Genomic DNA, 22,452 nt, shown 5'->3' with positions numbered 1-22,452 from the left:
TCATTATCCATTTTACACAATCACTTGTATAATACTATGTAATTTTTTTTTCACTTCATTTCATTACTCTTCAATGTATTTTCATCTCATGTTTCTCCGAAATCAAATTGTACTTTATTTTTAAATTTTTTATTGTTCCGTATTCTCTCTGCAATCATATTGTATTTTTCATTTAACCTCTGCTTTGTATTCTGGATCCTAGTGGTCAGCCATAGATTTCGGCCAGATGTCCCAAATTGTGGAATTTGTTGTTACACTGAATATAACTGTTTGACAGCGCATTTCTTCAGAACTGGAATTTATACATCACCAAAATGTGTTCTCTGCACAGAAGAAGATTCAACTATGAACCTGTAGCACATTCTAAACTGCAAAGCTATCAATATTTCAGAGAAAAGTGTTAATAACATAGCAGTCATTTACTTTTTCTTTTCTTTTTTTTTTTTTTTTTTTTTTTAGTTACTTAACGACGCTGTATCAACTATTAGGTTATTTAGTGTCAATGGAATTGGTGATAGCGAGATGGTATTTGGTGAGATGAGGCCGAGGACTCGCCATAGATTACCTGACATTTGCCTTACGGTAGGAGAAAACCTCGGAAAAACTCAACCTGGTAATTAGCCCAAGTGGGAATCGAACCCACACCCAAGCGCAATTCCAGATCAGCAGGAAACGACGCTGTATCAACGACTATAGTCGCGATGCTGTTATTCCTGGCGTGACTCCTCCTCTTTGCTTACCGGTACGTCTTAGGAAGTCAAGGCTCTATAAAGTCTAGGTAGGCAGTATCGTTCGCCATTTTTGTTCTTTCGTTGCCGAGCTACCAGACGAGGGATCTATTTGCCACACCGTTAAACATTATCATGTTGTAGCTCCTATGATAATAAATCAAATGCACTGTAATTCAGCAAACAACTGAGTAGCAAATAATGTCCTCATGTGCTTTCTGCGAACGCCAACGAAAGAGCCAAAATGGCGGGCGATTATATATTAAGTATTTAGCCGCTTAGGAAATGCTTTACATTTTCATCAGTGGATCACAAGACGCACACATTTAAATGTAATCGACCTGCAACGCGATTGGTTGCCGGAAATTAGAGCGACGGGACTATAGGTTATTTAGCGTTGATGGAATTGGTGATAGCGAGATGATATTTGGTGAGATTTCTTTTCTTTTTTTTTTTTTTTAGTTACTTAACGACGCTATATCAACTACTAAGTTATTTAGTGTCAATGGAATTGGTGATAGCAAGATGGTATTTGGTGAGATGAGGCCGAGGTTTTGCCATAGATTACCTGACATTTGCCTTACGGTAGGAGAAAACCTCGGAAAAAACCTAACCTGGTAATTAGCCCAAGCGGGAATCGAACCCACGCCAGAGCACAATTCCAGATCGGCAAGAAAGCACCTCAACTGACTGAGCTATGCCAGTGGCTCAGTCGTTTACTGGAATATTAGAAACTAAATGGGTAAAATCCAATGTTCTAAGTATATGATTAATTAACAATAATTGTTCGCCTCTCCATGCTTCTTCTTACATGCTTGTTGTGGAATTCTTTGTATATATACACATTACCTGTACATATGCCTATTCTTTTCATCAGTGTTTTTTTTCTGGTGGAACATGCCCCGACACCTTTTTGTTGAATTTTTCATCATGGATCCAATGTGTGTTAATAATTATGTTGTGAACGTAACTGTTCTTTGAATGTCGCTTAGGCCTTTGAAGTTGTAAACTTGGACGAAAAGGTGATTAAAAACGACAAAATCCAGTGAACTGGACAGTAATATATATTCCACTACATATATTCTATACAGAGTTCTACCATCTTTTTCTCTAGAAGATAAGCACTGCTTCGCACTACTTTTGTACATACTGGATTTCTTTTCTACTGTTGGTTACAGGCTATTCTTAATTATTTTATTATGTATTGTTCACCAAAGTTACATATTTTATAAAAATTAAAATTGTAAATTATATTTTATTTAACGATGCTCGCAACTGCCGAGGTTATATCAGCATTGTCAGTGTGCCAAAATTTTGTCCTGCAAACTTCTTTTACATGCCAATAAATCTACTGACATGAGCCTGCCACATTTAAGCACACTCAAATGCCATCAACCTAGGCCGGGATCGAACCCACAACCTCGGGCACAGAAGGCCAGCACTCTACCAACTGCGCCACACACGCTGACTACTTATTTTAGCTAAAAAATACAAGAACATATAGGTACGGTATTCAAATCAATTTAAACATTTTTATGAGTTCTTATACTAGAAACATACAATTTGTGGACATATTTTACAGATACAATGTATAAGCTAATAAGTACAACTTTTATTATCAGTATATTAAAATATAAAGCTAAGGAACAAAGAAGATTTTGAATTCAGATAAAAGTAGTAGAAAAGACAGAAAGACAAGAGTGGTTTACTACCTGATGTTATAGGGTGTTCGTCTGTAGGGTGCCAATCAGGTCATGCAAAATAAAAACAGAAATCAACACATTTAATGGAGAAAAAATTAATTACAACGAAATGGAATGAAGTTAGTTGGTTAGTAATTCAAGCAAGGAAGACAACTGTACAGTCTCGAGTTCTAAACATGCTTTAGGTTAAATCTAGTGCTCATGTGCTTCGTCGTTTATCAGCAGCTACAGTGACGAAATAATGCACAGATGAAGGCATGATCATGAAGAAATACCAGCGAAAGACATGTTTGTGATATTCTACAAAGCCCGGACATAATCAATGTAAAGCTACCACTTCAAATCCTGGTGCTTAATTGATGCTCAACACACAAATACATTAATCGTGGTACATGTCATGCATTTTTTAAAAAGCATGTGTAATATGTTACACTTAAATTGACTGTTCATGTTTCTCAACTTAACAGCACTTTAGAGTATATTTCAAAATATTTTACAAATTAAAGGGGAGTTTGTTGTTAACAGGGTCAAATTTTCAATTTTTTTACTTAATTAAAGAGTGTTCTTTCCTAAACAATTTTATATAAAATGTATAGTATATGAATTAAATACTATTATAGTCACAATCATGCCATGGTATGAAAGAAAAATTTCACAACCTCGTGCAGGAATCGAACCTGCGACTTCCTGTACTCCGGTCAGGCGCTCTACCACTGAGCTATCGAGTTCGTCTCACGCCAAAGGCTCGGAATTGTCCTTTTATACTGGCGACTCTGTTATAGAGTACTGTCCATAGCATCTGATCTTAGTCAGCACTGCTTATGGGTGGAAAGAAACTTTACAAATGTAATCTTCATCTTACGATGTTTGGATGACGTATATACGTCCGTTGATGTGACATATTAATGAATTAAATACTATTATAATCACAATCATGCCATGGTATGAAAGAAAAATTTCACAACCTCGAGCGGGAATTGTATATGTTCAGGGAATATTTGTATTCAGTAAGTATGTTCATTCAAATCGTGATGCCATAATGACCAATAATATATAAAGGGTGCATCAGAAAGAACGGATGGATTTCAAACTATTGATACGCAGTGAGAGGAGGGATACAGTGAGGGGGACCACGACTGTTGGGTCAGCCAGAGAATGCAGTTTCAGTTGAGAAAATAGTGTTGGTCTGACGTACAGTACAATGTGCTTTCATCATAGAGACATTTTTTAAAAATGAGTCTGTTATCGTTACTCAGGACTCATTTCGACATCGGATGTCATACTAGGATTCCAACTCGGAATACAATTTTGCGGTGGGTGGCTTCATTTCGTATCACACGTTCAACATTAAAGAAGAATTCACCTGGACGCGTGTACACCTGCAAATGTGGCGACAGACACTAGGTTTTCAGGTCACCTCAAAGATCAGCCTGCAAACATGCTATTGCAGTGAGATTGTCCGAGGCTACGGTAAGATCTCGCGCCCTGCGACTTCTTTCTTTGGAACTATTTGAAGGCGTAAATTTGTAAACATCGATCACATACACTGGACGAACTGAAGACGACGATTCGTAAAGAAATCGTGGCAAGTGAAAGTGATGGCGAACTTCAGAAAATGCCTCGATGTCTGTATTGAAAGCCAAGGACATCATATGGATGATGTTGTATTCCATAAATAAACTGCATGTATTGGTGAATCTGTTGATAACAATAAATTTTTGATTTGATGAATCTTTACAATTTTCTTGCTGTGTGAAATCCATCCGTTCTTTCTGACATATCCTGTATTTAACTTTAAATGCTGTTTTACTAAACCTAATTTTCAAAGTTATTAGTAACTTGCATTTTGTAGAAAAATTATTTGAGCTAGACTTAAGAAATTTGCAGGATATCTTGTGAGATGCATAATAATGCTAACCTCTTAGATTTATTGAAATATATTAAAATTGTTCTGACCTACATTTCATTATATGAGAAAAAAATAATTCTTTCAGATATTAAAAAACTGAAATATATTCCAAGACCATAATACTTAAAGAACACTATATTTTCTGATATGAGTGACTTCTACTACTTCAAAGTCTATGTGATTAAAATTGCTTAAAAATTAAGATGTAAAAAAGAGAAAATTGTATCGATGTATGTAGGTATATACAGAGTGACTGTAAATAATGTCATTAATTTCAAGGTGTTATTCTTTGAGATATTTCAAACAAAAGAGTTTAATACAATTTTGCTCGTTTTTACTTCCTTTTCGAGAAAAAAAAATTATTTTATATGAAACATTTCATAGCGTATTTTGGGAAAACTATTGAATTAATTATCTCAGTCAATTTATGAGAGCAGTGTATTATGATGATAAATGATTAAATTTACTTATGTTACCAATTTCTTTCCAAGAAGTAAAGCAATGTATCAGAACTTCTAGTATTACAGTATATTTGAAGAACAGAAAGAGGATATATCAGCTAAAAATCATATATTTGAGTATTACAACCTAAATTATGACAATGTAAAATGCAGTTACATAGTTTCAAAGAAATTGTTGCATATTATTTTATTGCAAATTTATGAAGAAATATGCAAATTCATTTATATGTTCAAAAAATATTGCATGTTTCTTCGTAAGTTTGCAATAATATAATTATGCAACAATTTCTTTGAACACTGAATTTTGACAACTTTCGCATGGCTTAACAACCAACTCCCCTTAAATTATTTCCGTAAAAATGATTAAATCATAAAATTAACACAATTAAAATTAATATGCATCTGCCTCGAGACTGCATACACTATCATGCTGTTAGTGTAGCATGCTATAGCGACTTATACAGCATGCAAAGAATGCTAGAGGGAAGGAGTTTACAATCTGAAGCACCTTTCTGCATAAACAATAAAGTTATATCATATGTCGTATTTTAAAATATAAAAAACAATCAACATTATCATAGATTGATCACTAGAGATTTGGTAAATTTGTTATATAAACAACCTTCCTGTGTTAATTGAAACTATGGTGGTAATTTACCTTAGTTAACGATTAGTTTCAGCATGATTTCAGCCATCTTCAGACTTCAGAAAATTTGCTGAAATCTGAAGATGGCCGACATCAAGCCGAAACTACTGGGTGTTCAGTTCAAAGTGTGTCATGGCTCGCTGTATGCCGTCATGTGGCTAGCCGATGAGCCTAGAGAATTCAATATTCCTACACTTCCGCAAATATGTATTACCTAGGAGGCAGAGAAGTTGCCTAGCAAGTACGGCGTTCATTCTGAAGAGTACGTACCGATGCGTACAATAACGCCGGTAGTGGCAGGAATGTGAACTGTTTGGAAATACGTACTGTCGGAATATGGGGAGAGGGTTAAGACGATTACTTACGTATTTGTTGACATTAACTTCGACGGTTAACATGGACACGGAGCATTTGATTTGTGTTGTGGAATGTTACCGTACGCAACCGATGATAACAAATACTCTGCGTACGACTTGCTGGCGCAAAACACAGTTCGAAAGAGGTTATGGTAGTACACAGACAGTACAGACCGCCATCTTCAGATTGAAGAACGCCTTGGATAATAGGCAACTTCTGTGACATATAAGCTGAAACTCGCTTCAAATCGGTGACTCAACAACAGTGACGTCATGACACACTTTGAAATGAACACCCAGTAGTCTTTCACTAAAATACCGGCACTGTTAAATTACCATCACAGTTTCAATTAGGGATGTTGTTTACATAACAAATTTACCAAATTTTTAGTGATAAAAGTGAAAGATCAATCATTTGCAGAGTTAGCAGAAAGCATGTAGGGAACTAGGCGTTCAATGCAACAATAATATATTTCAAGATATTACAAGAAACGGGTTGCATAAGCATAAGAAGTGAACTACATAGCACTTGAATAATGACAACGCATGTCCCAAAGACCATAATAGGTATACGAGAGAATTCATTCTTGTACACGTGCGAAGTATCACTTTGGGACTGCTTATTTTACTTGACACAAAGGTGTTTTTTTGTATTTGCTGATTTCCTCCACGTGGTCATGCACTGCAGTAATTGGCCACCTCTCCACAGCTGCAGCACTTACTAAGCACTATAGTCCCGATGCTGTTATTTCCAGCGTGACTCCGCCTCTTTGCTTACGTCTTAGAAAGTGAAGGCTCTATAAAGTCTAGGTAGGTAGTATCGTTCGCCATTTTTGTTCTTACGTTGCCGAGCTACCATACGAAGAATCTATTTGCCACACTGTTAAACATTATAATGTCATAGCTCCTATGGTAATAAATCAAACGCAATGTAATTCAGCAAATAATTGAGTGGCAAATAACGCCTCCGTGTGCTTTCTGTGAACGCCAACGAAAGAGCTAAAATGGCGCGCGATTATATTATGGATTTATCGAGCCTTAAGGAATGAATCAGCGAATCACAAGACGCACACGTTTAAATGTACACGACCAGCAACGCGATTGGCTGCCGGAAATTAGAGCGACGGGACTATAGGTATCTTACCCGTCACTTGAGCTGCTGTGTTAAGTAGGAGGAAAGCTTGGCAGCATGATGAATGATGTGAAACAAAACACTGGTGACTCACGTCACACTTACACAAAGCTGCTTACATTTCATAATGCAAATAAATGTTTCAAGTTCAGAAAAATACTTTAAAGTTCCCATCCTGTACAGGTGCTTACATTTCTAAAGTATCGAACATCATATAGATTTCATCTTCAGGACAGTATAGCCAGATCTGAAGAATCTTTACTCTGTTGAGCCTATTATGCCTGGCCACTTCCAGCTACCCCAAACTGACACCTTATTCTATTAGATTGGTATATGCCAGGCAGCAGTTTCACATAAATACAGCAAACATTTACATAAATTTTACAACTATAACAATAATACGACAACAATACAATAAGAATAATAAAAATAACATATTTAGAACACTTCGATTCAATGATGATAAATATAATAATAATAATAATAATAATAATAATAATAATAATAACAATAATAATAATAATAATAATAATAATTCGACATTTTCTCAGACTTCCAGCCAGGTCATAAGTTGGTGATCCACCGACGTTTCAAGGATGTTCATCTTCCTCATCTTCAGGGTTAAATGATATCTGAGGGTACCTAGCTCCTTAATTTATAGTGCCCTATAAATTAAGGAGCTAGGTACCCTCAGATATCATTTAACCCTGAAGATGAGGAAGATGAACATCCTCGAAACGTCGGTGGATCACCAACTTATGACCTGGCTGGAAGCCCGAGAAAATTTCGAATTATCACGTCGCCAGGAAAGCTTCAGTAGTTAATAATAATAATAATAATAATAATAATAATAATAATAATAATAATAATAATAATAATGATGTGAAACTTGGACTTTCACTCTGAGAGAGGAACATAGGTTAAGGGTGTTTGAGAATAAGGTGCTTAGGAAAATATTTGGGGCTAAGCGGGATGAAGTTACAGGAGAATGGAGGAAGTTACACAACACAGAACTGCACGCATTGTATTCTTCACCTGACATAATTAGGAACTTAAAATCCAGACGTTTGAGATGGGCAGGGCATGTAGCACGTAAGGCCGAATCCAGAAATGCATATAGATTGTTAGTTGGGAGACCGGAGGGAAAAAGACCTTTAGGGAGGCCGAGACGTAGATGGGAGGATAATATTAAAATGGATTTGAGGGAGGTGGGGTATGATGATAGAGATTGGATTAATCTTGCACAGGATAGGGACCGATGGTGGGCTTATGTGAGGGCGGCAATGAACCTTCGGGTTCCTTAAAAGCCATTTGTAAGTAAGTAAGTAATAAAAATAATAATAATAATAATAATAATAATAATAATAATAATAATAATAATAATAATAATTCTGTATGGTTGTGAAACTTGGACTCTCACTTTGGGAGAGGAACAGAGATTAAGAGTGTTCGAGAACAAGGTGCTTAGGAAAATATTTTGGGCTAATAGGGATGATGTTACAGGAGAATGGAGAAAGTTACACAATGTAGAACTTGGCGCATTGTATTCTTCACCTGACATAATTAGGACAATTAAATCCAGACATATGAGATGGGCAGGGCATATAGTACATGTGGGTGAATCCAGAAATGTATATAGAGTGTTAGTTGGAAGACCCAAGGGAAAAATACCTTTGGGGAGGCCGAGACATAGATGGGAGAAGAATATTAAAATGGATTTGAGGGAGGTGGGATATGATGCTAGGGACTGGATTAATCTGGCTAAGGATAGGGACCGATGGTGGGCTTTTGTGAGGGCGGCAATGAACCGCCAGGTTCTTTAAAAGCCATTTTTAAGTAAGTAAGTAACTAAGTAAATAATAATAATAATAATAATAATAATAATAATAATAATAATAATAATAATAATAATTTTGTTACTTATCATTTGTTATTTGAAGTGTTGAGTTTGTAAATAAGCCTGGAATTTTGCGAATTTTAAGAAAGTTTGTGTTATATGTGAGCTAAAGAAGATGAAGTGTAAAATGGAACAAAAAAAAAACATTTCTGACAGACATATTCCACTGTTGAATTTACTATAGTGTGTCCCAGCTCAATTCACTTACCTTTTCGGACCCATGCCTTTTCCCTTTTGACGAATTTTGCTGCTCTTTTCTGCATCTCTTCCAAGGCGTCTATTTGATACTTTCTGTAAGGGTTCCAGCAAACTACTCCATATTCCATAATCAGACAGACGAGTGATGTCTACTTATTCTGAACCAGTTCTTTCGAGTACCGGTAGCTAGAAGTACCAGGGACAAGTCCAACAGAGTAAGTTCAGGGCTTTTCTATATTCTCCTGAAGATAGACTATACAGTTCCGAAACGTTTGAGATGTAAGTTCTAGCAAACGATGGAATACTCGAAAGGCTTCTTCTGGACATAATTACCATGAAAGAGTAGAATTTCTAAAAATCTTAAGTAATAATAAATGCAGTTAAACACTGCTGATATTGCAGCAGAGTGGGTTAACTTGGCTTTGATAACATTAATAATGCTACTCTGTCTCAAAGAGTGTATAAAAATTGAAGAGTACAGGGGAAAAACCTGATAAGTCACGTTTTACTGTTTTTACAGGAGAGCAAGTTAAAAGTTTGAAGACTCATATTCTATTGTCTTTGGGTTATCATTCTTAAAATTTCTTTGGTCTAGTGAGGTTGTTATTCCGTACAGTTAAATCTACACTACCTGAGTTATTACATGAGATCCAAAACAGTAAATCGATAATTTTGGACTTATCAGATTCTTCCCCTGTGCTCTTCAACTGTGAAAACTGAGACAGTGGTTAACTCATTTAAAAAGTGCGAAATTAGTAATTCACTGGATGGTACAGAGGAAAATTCTGATTTAGAAGAGGTTTCAAGTGACTCTTCATTTAGCTCTGAGGAAGAATTTATGGGTTTTGACGAAGAAGATTAAAATGTATTTTTCCTAGTTAAATTAGGTATTTGACGAAAGTAGACCTACGTATATTTTATATTTAAAATACTGTAAATTCATTATAATATTCAGTGATAAAGTTTTTCCTCTCACAAATGCATATAAAAAAAAGGTGGGGGGTTGCGTCTTATATTCTGGTATATCTTATATGCCAGCAAATACGGTAATTTCCATGCACCTAACATGCAGGAAAAAACCTATACATATTATAATACATCCCAGTCATTCACAACAAAAACCAGTTTAAAGATTTTAAAGTAAATAACACAGAAGAAGATAGTGGACACACAAAGTGCCCTAGTGACACAGATCATTAATGTTTGTCTTAATTTGAATTATTTTTAGTTCTGGTTCTGAAATGCAGTAGGTAGATAATTAAGATATTTTGAGGTAAAAATTCATAGCAGGAATTTTAATTCTGATAAGAATTTTACTCTTAATTTAATAAAATAGCAAGGTTATGCAAAATTCACAAATAACGGTAACATCTTAGAACCAAAATTTTTTCATCATAATATTCAGAGATTGTTAAAGTTTTTTGTATGACAATTTAACACACAGTACAACTCTGCAACATGGAAGTCATAATGATTTTACTTCTTTAAACACAGGGCATTATTAATGTTATCAATCCGTTATAAATCTATATTGGTACAATTTCAAGACATAGGCAACAACATGGTTACTTATACGAGAGAAAATATCACTAGTGACAATTACATATTCTTATCAACAAAATCAATAATTTAAAGTAATGAAACTATACTTTAAAAAGTCAGAGATGAAATAATTTCCACAGATTGTGTGGACTTTCCACCTACCCTTGCTGTACAAGATAGGAACATGATCTGTAGCAAGACGAGTCTTGGCTTTAATTCCAACAAGGAGAGGGCTACCACGACGGGTTGCAACACATTCTCCAGGGAAATGCTTGCTCTTGAAGCAAAGTGCAAATGCTCCTTCCTGTAACAGTATTACAATGTATAACATTCCAAAACAATTTTTAGCAGAAAATTATATAAATACATTTGATATGGAGAGGAAAAATAAATATGAAATGGCGAGGTGAAGTAACAACATAATGTTTTGTTAAGAGTTTGGGCCTTCTTTATGTATCACAATATATAGTTTCTTTCAGGGGCGTATTTTGCGGACTACCGGGGCTACCGGTGGTAGCCCAAGGAAATTACAAAAGAAAAAGTTTATAATATAACATAATGTAATAATTTTGTATTATTAGTTTTACCATAGTAATTAAAATTAAAGTAATTGTTAGATATATTTTGTGTAATAATAGGGTCAGTGGTAGCCCAAACCCTTTAACCAGTATACGCCACTGGTTTCTTTAAAGAGAGAATAGTTATACTTGCTTTAACATTTTCCAGCCCTATTATATGTTCAACTGGCTTTTGTACTGCAAAGTTTATGTTTTCTTCATTTATTTAAAAAAAAAGGGCAAGTTGTGTGGCAAAATACCTACATTCAAGGAAAGCTTTAAAAACTTCTAAAGGAAAATAATAAACCCAAATAGGATAGGCTTTACAAAGACATGACGGTATTCTATCATAACTGTACTAGGGTCTGACAAATATTCTTTCTACACAGTACCGTGTAGTGTATTATTCGAAGAAAATTCTTCTAGCAGGAAATAGTCAACAATATTATAAAATCAGCTAGAGAAAGGTAAAAACTTGCAATCCTTTCTATTTTGGTGTGATTGTTATTTGAATTTGCTACTTATTGTTAGTAAAATGTTCATATAGCGACCAACACCAGGTTAAGCATTCATAAAAGTGGAATAAAAAATATAATTAAAAGAATCACTTTTTTTTTTTCATCAGTAGTAATACTCAATTATTAAATTTTTTAAATCTTAAATCTGGAGGGGGGGGACAACAACTGCCTGCGTCCTGTATTCACTAACATTAGTTGTGTACACCAATACATCAGAGAATGACAAAATAAAACTTCTTAATCAGAAACAATTAAAACTACAAAGTAATGCAGACTTTAAGTAAGTACTGGTAACATTAGAGTCGCCAATGCATCCATTACAAGCCTTCAAAGTTAAAGCTATCCCTTTGATTAGAACAACAGAATTAAAAAAATAAAAGTATGAAAGTGTTAATTGCAAAATGGAACAGGATATAATGTAAGACTTACTTAAAAACTTCAATTTTAAAAACTACAAATAACCTCTTAGCATGCAACATACGTAATTGAAAAATTACACTAATAGAAATTTATTCATATCTTACTACATTATTTATTTAATCATTTTTTCATTCATTCATTCATTCATTCATTCATTCATTCATTCATTTATTTATTTATTTATTTATTCATTCATTCACTCATTTATTTATTCATTCATTCATTCACACATTTATTCATTAATTCATTCACTGTTATTCATTAATTCATTTATTCACTCAGTTATTCATTAATTCACTTATTCATTCAGTTATTCATTCATTCATTCATTCATTCACTCATTTATTTATTTATTTTTTTAGGGGTAAGACACTTACATTTAACATTGCTATCCGAAATCACAACAGGAGCCACAGCTTCCCATACTTTCTTTCTTTCGCATGTTGGACACATTGTATAGTTTAATACATTAATTTGAAACAGATACTGATCTTATATATGTCTCGCATCAATCTACATAGGCTGAGACTTTTGGAGAACAAAACAGTTTTTACATATTTGACACTATAATGAGAAAAATTGTAGTTTAAACGACAAGACTCTACAACTTGCATTGTTAACGCAGCAAGCCAGCTTGTCTCACATTTATCTTATGAATATGAATCGTGTTCATCCTGAATTATTAGAAGTTGTTGATTCTTTATATGAAAAATTTATAATAATTTAATTAAAATTAGTAGGCCTATAAAAAGGAGTTTTTACTGTATTCACAATATGTACCGGTAATTAAATTTACACTAAATAAAATAAGTGGGGAAGGAAAGACCTCTAACAAGAAATTCCAAATTGTAGAATAAAATAAACTGTTTGGGATGGATGATAACCTTATATAAAGGCAATTAAATTCACATTTCACTATTCTTATTAACAGTATGCCATACCAGCTAGTTTCCCAGATTTCATATGCATACCCAAATCATACCGGCCCATTTTAAGCATTGGTTTCATATACTGGTATCTATCAGTATGAAAGCTAACAGTTATCTGTCATTTCTCCCATATCATGCTTTATTTTTAAAAAAAGGTATCCCCGTCACATGCCATGAAGGCACTTGGGGGGCATGGAGCCCCATGCTTTCCATGACCTTGGCACTAGAATGAGGTGGTGTGGTCGGCACCACACTCTGACTGCCTTTTACCCGGGAAAGACCCGGTACTCAATTTTATAGGAGGCTGAGTGAACCTCGGGGCCGTTCTGGAAGTTTGGCAACGAGAAAAATCCCGTCACCACTTGGGATCGAACCCCGGATCTTCCAGTCTGTAGTCAGCTGCTCTACCAACTGAGCTACCTGGCCGCCCGCTTTTACCTACAAGACAGCTGATTGGCGCAAAGCAAGACCCAGAGCTGGACGGAAGTCCCGTACCAAATAGTGATGACGCAAGATGAGGTCAGGAACATGTACAGGATCAATGAACGGACTAGATTAGAAGAAACCGTAAGAACGAGGAACTACTAGAATCAGGACATGTGGGAAGAAGCAGAATGGAAAGTGAAGAATTAGAACAAATAATAAGCAAGTCGAACGTACAGATCGGAATGAAAGTGAGAGGGAAGAGACAATGAGTGAAAGTGAGGGGATAGTAAGTGGGAAAAGAGAAGAGGAAACGAATAATAAATCCTGTATAAATTTAATTTAGACTAGACTAGAGTGTAGTGAAAAGCACTAACTAATCTAAAGGCAAGATGCGTATTGAGTACATACAAGCTGCTGTATCACTTGCTCGATCAGCTCCCTGAAGGAGCAGTTGGGGTTCTGCATGTAGATGTGGTGCACCAGCTTTGCAATTACTTCCGTGTCCGTCTCCGACTCAAACTGATAGCCCTTCTTCAGGAGAAACATTTTCACGTCTTTGTAGTTCGTAACAATACCTGAGAAAGAAACATGTGACATTTGACTAAGAAAGGGTAGCATGAAGGATGTTAAACTGACATGTATGAAACGAATGAACATAATATCGTAATTAGTTAGGGGGAACTTGATTTTGTCTTTTTCCACCAGGAATTCTGCGACAGCACATATGGCCGAATATCCTATGCACGAACTTCATACAATATTCGAGGATAGAATTATTATCAATTCTTCTAGTAGGTTATTTTACGACGCTTGATCAACATCTTAGGTTATTTAGCGTCTGAATGAGATGAAGGTGATAATGCCGGTGAAATGAGTCTGGGGTCCAACACCGAAAGTTACCCAGCATTTGCTCATATTGGGTTGAGGGAAAACCCCGGAAAAAACCTCAACCAGGTAACTTGCCCCGACCGGGAATCGAACCCGGGCCACCTATTTCCGCGGCTAGACGCGCTAACCATTACTCCACAGGTGTGGACAATTATTATCAATAGGAATATGTGCATCCACGATACCCCAACCTTACCCCTTGTGACTTTCATCTATATACAATGCTGGATTTAGTCCCTAGGCAGTTGCCTAGGGCGGCAATTTCAAGTAGGGCGGCATTTTCTCTCTCTCTATATCTCTTTCTCCCTTTTTTATTTTATTTTTTACTTCATAGTGAAATTTGTTTTTAAAAACATTTGTTGGTAAATCTTTCTGAAGTTTGTTCTTGAACACCTTGTGGAAGTCGAATATTGTTTGTTATCGCATTGTCGCGGTAGCAGCGAGAGTAAAAGGAAAGTGTGCAGCTGTATAATTATATTGTAATGATGGTACGGTATCACGTTATTATACTATGAAACTGTTAAAATTTAACTGCTCGTATAAACAAGACTGTACTAAAAAGAATGTATTGTTGAAAATCAAATTGGGTGTGTTTATTATTTATCACTATGAATAGTAACCACAACTCTCAGTTGCATTTCCAATATAATATACCGTCAACAATACTATTTAATCACTTTCCAGCATGTGCACTATATAATTCGATATGAAAGTTTTATTGCGCAAAGAGTTGGAGTTTATTTTTCAATTTACTCTATACTTCCTATGGAAGTAAGAAATACTCGTAATCAAAGACAATGTTTAAAAATAAACCACAGCCTGTCTTTCACAAATCAATTTTGTTTCAACAATGAGTAAGCTTCAATATGTTTCTTTGCATCGAGTCTGATCTGATGTGCTTCATTAATGTTATGTTTTATTTAACGACGCTCGCAACTGCAGAGGTTATATAAACGTCGCCAGATGTGCAGGAGTTCTTTTACATGCCAGTAAATCCACTGACATGAGCCTGTCGCATTTAAGCACACTTAAATGCCATCGACCTGCCCTGGGATCGAACCCGCAACCTTAGGCATAGAAGGCCAGCGCTATACCAACTCGCCAACCAGGTCGACGATGTGCTTCGTCAGATCGACTTGACGACATCATCAATGCTTTCTCTGTGAAGAAAGTACGAAGGAAATCTTTATAATTCACGTAATTTATTGTTTTCTGCATTGTAACATTTCATTTAAGACTAAACTAAACGTGACTTGTATAATAGCTGCTCATAAACTGTTTGTGGGAATTGGGAGGGGGAAAATTTTAGCACTGCCTAGGGGTGGCACTATACTTAAATCCGGACCTGTGTGTGTGTGTCTATATATATATATATATATATATATATATATATATATATATATATATATATATATATATATATCGCGGTTTCAATGTCTTTGACATCTTCTGATTGCTCTTCTCCATCCTTCTCTATTGCGCCATAGATCTTCCAAATTCCGACTTTATATGAAAAAGATAACATAAATAAAACGTAATGATAGCAAACTGCATTTTACGGTATGCCTACCATTTAAGGACCATAACGTATAACACAATTAACGTGAATTTATTAAGGAATGAAAATGACTGGAATTTTCAACATACCATTGTGCACCACCAAGAAGGCGTGGTTTACATCAGAGCGTTGTGGGTGAGAGTTGACTTCACTAGGAACACCGTGAGTAGCCCAGCGTGTATGAGCAATGCCAACATGGCTGTCAGTGGTTCCATCAAAATCCAATTCCTTTTCCCCTGGAAAAAGAAAAAAATTACGATATTAAGGTAACAATAATAATTATTAAAATAACTTTGAACTCTGTCATAATTTTATCGAAATTAAAAATAAATTAATTGGTCTGAATATCTGCTTAAACCATCAACCATGAAAGACATTTGGAATTAAATTATTATTATTATTATTATTATTATTATTATTATTATTATTATTATTATTATTATTATTATTATTATGGCGGGCTTATGTGAGGGCGACAATGAACCTCCGGGTTCCTTAAAAACCAGTAAGTAATAATAATAATAATAATAATAATAATAATAATAATAATAATAATATATAGTGTTAGTTGGGAGACCGGAGGGAAAAAGACCTTTGGGGAGGCCGAGACGTAGATGGGAAGATAATATTAAAATGGATTTGAGGGAGGTGGGATATGATGACAGAGAATGGATTAATCTTGCTCAGGATAGAGACCAATGGCGGGCTTATGTGAGGGCGGCAATGAACCTCCGGGTTCCTTAAAAGCAAGCAAATAAGTAAGTAATAATAATAATAATAATAATAATAATAATAATAATAATAATAATAATAAATTTATTGAGCTCTTGTACAAAAATTTAAAATTATATTTATATTTAGCATGTTCAGATAATTTGTCCCAGGTAATTCTTACCACGACAACCCATCCAAAGTTATAAATTTGTCCTGTGGCAACTTGTTCCACAATTAATTCTGTCCCACAACAACTAGTACCAGAATTAAACTGGTCCCAATTAATATAGATCATCAGCTACATTAAATTTTCTTAAGTATTTGATTAACTAGTGGACTTACCCGTGTTAATTATGTAAGTCTGTGCGGCTTACAGCTGTTTCAGTGCTTCATTACACCATCCTCAGAGCCTACTAGATCTCGGCATCATCTCGAACTTCTCTGCCTGTTGTGTGGGTGCGTTTGATTGTTGAAAAGTGGAGTCAAATAGTGTGTGTGTGTGCTGAAATTGATCTGTGTGTTGAGAATTTGATCAAACACACCCACACAACAGGCAGAGAAGTTCGAGATGATGCCGAGATTTAGTAGGCTCTGAGGATGGTGTAATGAAGCACCGAAACAGCTGTAAGCCGCACAGACTTATAACACGAGTAAGTCCGCTAGTTAATCAATTACTTATATTCAAGTGTTAAAAGTAGTGTACGCAAGATTCAAAATAAATTTTCTTATGTTTTGGTGTAAACAAGGTGCCATTGCCCGCATACAGTAAATCAAATGTGGATGGCCACCTGCACCTCACTACAACTGAAGAGGCCATCCCAAATTAATATACAAAGCTTTCTGTACACTAGACGTGCTGGAGAGAGAAAAACAGAATGGCAATGAGAACGAAGAAATGAATGTTCTAAGCAGGTCCATCTCGTCATTGACTCACACGTGCTCAAATTCACCAACCATACCTATGGCCCCAATTGAGGTAAAAGTAATAACACAGATATAATGGCACAAATAAAAAAACAGCACAAATTTCCAATGAGCCCTCTTCCTCCATTGCTAATAGGCGTGTTAGTGCAATTTCAAATGAAACATATGAAGCTTCCCAAAAGACAGTGTGAGAAAAAAAATTTCCAGCATATAAGGACACAGAATTCTCCATCAAATCCAAAAACGTCTGAAGTTCTAGAGATAATACCACACGGATATTATACCGCTGGCTTACAAGCAAAACACATTAAGTAAAAAATTTTACCTCTGAGAAAAAGACGTTTTGAAAGCTTTTAACGACACTGAATCATCGAAATATTATTTTTAGTAAGTTGTCCTTATTTAATATTCCGATTCTAAGTTTATACGCATACATTATATAATGCCTTTTTCTCAGAAGTAATATGTTTGATTTAACATGTTTGCTTGTAAACTGACGATACATAGGATAAAAATGGGAGTCAGTGGCACCTATTCACATCTATTCACATCTCTGAAGACTTCACTGTTATGTATATTAGATTTGTGACAGAACCTTTCGGTCTGCTCCTGGAATTATGTGTCAATTATACACTCCATATGGCAAAATATGAGGCGAATATACAATAAATAATTTATAGGAGAAACTCTAGTAGATTCTTGCTAATCCGGCCATTCCTTGCACAGAGTGGAGCTGGATTAGCGAGAGTGTAGGATTACTGAGAGTGCTTAAAAATGTCAATAAAATCAATGTTATAAGCTGCACCAACCACTCCACTTCCACTTCTAAATCGAAACTAGAACATTTCATATGTATAGGTATATACAAGTATAAGTAATACAGTATAACACATGGAACCGATGCATATTTCCCAGAAAATTACTACAGTAGAAGTTATGATAGGACGTACATTAGGTGGCCGGGTAATTGAGAAGCCGGATTACTGGGGACAAGATTAGCAGGAGTCCAGTGTACTTTGTTTAATTAATTGATTAACTAGTGGACTTACTCGTGTTAATTATGTAAGATTTGTGCGACTTACAGCTGTTTCAGTGCTTCACGCACCATCTTCAGAGCCTACTAGATCATGGCGTCATCTCGAACTTCTCTGCCTGTTATGTGGGTGTGTTTGATTGTTGAAAGGTGTTGAAGAGTGGAGTCAAATAGTGTGTATGTACTGACTCCACTCTTCAACACCTTTCAACAATCAAACACCACCCACATAACAGGCAGAGAAGTTCGAGATGACGCCATAATCTAGTAGGCTCTGAGGATGGTGCGAGAAGCACTGAAACAGCTGTAAGCCGCACAAATCTTACATAATTAACACGAGTAAGTCCACTAGTTAATCTATTGATTATATTCAAGTGTTAAAAGCAGTGTACGCAAGATTCAAAATGTACTTTGTTTAATTAGCTGAGAAGGAAAACTCTGGAACAGGTACCAATTTTGATCTGGGACAACCTGAAATGGAGCTAATAAGAATTTGGGACTAAATGAAATGGAGTCTAAATTGAATCAGGACAAATATATCAGGACGAATGTATTTGGGACCATTTGACTGGTACGAATTGTCAGAACTTCTATAATTAGCTCACTCCCGAAAAATCCAAAGCTTGTGCTCAGGAGTTTTCAACCACTTACTTGCAAGGATCTCCTCTTCCAAGGCCTTCACTTTGCCACTCTTCTTAACAATCGCAATGTCTTTGCCTTCGGCACCGTCCAGAGCCACGCCTGCGGAGTCATACCCACGGTACTCGAGTCTCTTCAGTCCGTTCACGAGCAGGTCTAGGATCTCACGCCGGGTCTTTGGGGTCAGGTAGTTGAGATACGCAAAAATTCCTGAAATAAGAAATTACAATTAAGTCCAAATTCATTGTATATTACCAGAATCAATTTATACATTCTGTGATATGAGTAGTGTGAAAATAAATTTAAAAAAATGATAACTAGGGCATAAACAACGCTGATCCTAGGCACAACTCCCTCCATTAGTTATTTCTAACATCATTACACGCTACACTGTAGTTAGTAATCTAATTAAACACAAACGGTCAAGAGTAAAGCTTCTTTATGCTTGTAAGGTGAAATTTTCGGATGGCTAGTCTGCCAGCGAACCATGAGAAGAGATGGCCTTATACAAATACTACAAAGACATGGAGGTAGAGTTGCCAGGTTCTACACTTTCTCCTGCAAGTTTTATGTTTTTCTCACTAATTTTGTGGCTCAGACAGACAGATAGATTAAATTAAATTGTTTAAAAAAATACTGACAACGGCACTGTCGTTAATGCTTCATTGCATTACAGCATTCGTATAAGCTCTCGCTAATTTATAATTAAGGAGAGGATTTCTATGTAATTAAATATTATTTTTGCGTATGATAAAACACAATTAACAAAGTTAAAAATTCCGAACATGAAGTTCCAAGTTTAAAACCCGAATTTTATTTCACATAAAAACACAGATTTTCACAAAAAAATTATATAAATACATATTTTCAGGAAATCTATTATAAACACATAAATCTTGGAGTTTTTTTTACTTAAATAATTTTTTTACAAGAACTTTCAAACATTTTAAAAATAAATCAATTATGTCACGTTATCTTTTTAAGAATTCTTGGTTGCTTCGTGGTTCTAAGCGCTGTGTGGTGTGATCCATTTTTGTAATAGTATCGCCGCAAGTTCTGAGAACTGCTAGGCAGCATATCAGTGTTAGTATTAGAGAATAAATTAACATGGAAAAGGAGGAGAGATCTTGCAACACAAAATTAGGAATGTTTATTGTTGCTGAAGATGATTTCATTCCACGCTTTGTTTGTGAAACACAACAGATAAGAGCTGAGGTATGAACATTATTTAATTTAATCAAATCTCTCTCCTCTCGCTCATGTCCATCAAGAAAGACAATACGTCTTGTTGTGATTCCCTGTTATCGGGCTTGGTCAATCGATATCCTTCAAGATATACTGAAAGATGGTTGTTTAAAAAACGATTTGGCTTTCTTTTAGCAAATCTGAGCTTTTTGTGTGACACCATAAAAAAACTCGAAACATCCAAAAACCTGTTGTCTGAAAAAGGGAGGTGCGTGCAGTGAAAATTAAACTAGACTCGCTACCAGGTTCAGAAGCACAAAATTACTAAGGGACAAATTCCAGAATGTGTTTGGGAAAAGCAGTGGATATAAAAAAATGTGTAAAGTTGCTCAAGTATTGGAGGATGTGCCTGTAGGTGAAATTGACGGTGTACGTGTTTGTGACATTTCTCTCTTTAAATATGCACGTCTGACGTCCTGTGATGTGGAAAGATCGTTTTCACAGCATAAGTCGTTGTTCAGAGATAATCGGCATGCATTTGTGATGGAGAATTTGGAGATGACCTTTGTTGTTCACTGCAATTCTCGGCCAACTACTAGCACTCAAGTGTGGTTGGTGAGTACCTAGTAACATTTTTTTTTTTCCAAGCTAAGTAAGGTATTTTTGTCATATTTAAAACAAATATTTTTTTGTTTTTAGCAAATATTTTCGTACTTTTTAGCACATAAAAAATAAATATATTTAAATTTTTAGCACATAAAAATCCGCTCCCTATTTATAATACTCTTGCAGCACGCCTTTGATATGTTTGATTCTGCATTGAGTATTATTGAGGTTCTAAATAGCAGCTCGGCGTTAATGAAATTAAAATAATAGAGACTCGGCAACACTTCATCACTCCATATCAAGCTAATGATCAGATGTCGTAAGCCACTGCTAGGCAGCGAGTATCCATTTCAAAAACTTCGCGAAACAAAAGTTCCAATCACAAGTTTAGGTCAGGAAATCATCCTCTGTCCCTAATAATACGCGTCGAAGTAAATTATTAAATATGTATGTATTTTTTTTATAGAGTGAATACCATTCGTGTTTTCCATCTGTGTAAATATGATAAAGGGATGAAAATTTCCAAAGACGTGTCCGACATTTTTACATTAATTCATGTACGTACTCGTATATATAAATATTTCATGGTAATGGCCTACTCGACGTCAACTCACTGGTCATTAATTCCGTAACTGACAACAACTGCATCGTTTCCAGGAAAATAACAGAGTGTTCCAGTTCGTGAAAACATCCATTTCGAGCTCTAGTCTAATTAAAATAGGTGAGATTACACAGAGTGTTTCAAAAGTTATGGTCAAAAATTTAGGAATGAAAGTAAAAAGAAGAGAAGTAAAAAAGTTCCAGTAACCATGGATCCGAGCCACCAGCGTGGCTCAGTCGGTTAAGGCGCTTGCCTGCCGGGCGCGGGTTCGATCCCCGCTTGGGCTGATTACCTGGTTGGGTTTTTCCGAGGTTTTCCCCAACTGTAAGGTGAATGCCAGGTAATCTATGGCGAATCCTCGGCCTCATCTCGCCAAATACCATCTCGCTATCACCAATTTCATCAACGCTAAATAACCTAGTTGTTGATACAGCGTCGTTAAATAACCAACTAAAAAAATGGATCCGCAAATTAACCGTTTACGAGATAATTCAGTGGCGGTTCCTCGGGGGAGGGAAGGGAGGAACGTCCTCCTCACATTTTCTTCTTTTGAAAGTAAGTACCAAATAAAATATGTGCCTTGAAATTTGAGGAAGATTCGATAATTTTCAAGTTCACAGCTATAAGAAAACCTCGGTTGATCGAGTTTTAAACGACGCGCGCTCATGTGCTGTAGAAAACTGTGAGAAAGATGCGAGATTATCTGTGTAGAGGAAAGGCACTCCATTCCTCCTCTACTGCAGTTATCACACATAGACAACAGCGCACTAGCAGCCAGAGAAAGAATTAGAGTTTTAAAGAGAGTAAATGAACGGAGAGGGAGGAGATCCTCCTCTGAATCAGCGCATGGGCGGGAAACAGAAACCGACTGGTCGTGCAGCA

At 35.7% G+C, this 22,452-nt stretch overlaps 1 protein-coding gene across 4 annotated transcripts in view; it reads right to left on the bottom strand.

Annotated features, from left to right (window-relative positions):
• Positions 1-22,452, bottom strand: part of LOC138693499 (glutamine--fructose-6-phosphate aminotransferase [isomerizing] 2-like) — a 149,122-nt gene that overhangs the window by 45,662 nt on the left and 81,008 nt on the right. For 2 of the 4 annotated variants that reach the window (XM_069817509.1, XM_069817511.1), the window contains exons 2-6: positions 19,191-19,388; positions 15,958-16,104; positions 13,831-13,997; positions 10,735-10,876; positions 2,441-2,461 (exon numbers count right to left, since the gene is read on the bottom strand). In XM_069817509.1, coding sequence (XP_069673610.1) covers positions 2,441-2,461; positions 10,735-10,876; positions 13,831-13,997; positions 15,958-16,104; positions 19,191-19,388 — 675 coding nt within the window. The remainder of the gene's footprint in view (positions 1-2,440; positions 2,462-10,734; positions 10,877-13,830; positions 13,998-15,957; positions 16,105-19,190; positions 19,389-22,452) is intronic. The other 2 variants (XM_069817510.1, XM_069817512.1) reach the window with 1 other exon arrangement.

The sequence above is a fragment of the Periplaneta americana genome, chromosome 17 (genome assembly GCF_040183065.1).
Source record: "Periplaneta americana isolate PAMFEO1 chromosome 17, P.americana_PAMFEO1_priV1, whole genome shotgun sequence".
Classification (NCBI taxonomy): Eukaryota; Metazoa; Arthropoda; class Insecta; order Blattodea; family Blattidae; genus Periplaneta; species Periplaneta americana.
Note: the sequence above shows the minus strand (reverse complement) of the source record. Positions and strands in the feature narration are given on the sequence as shown.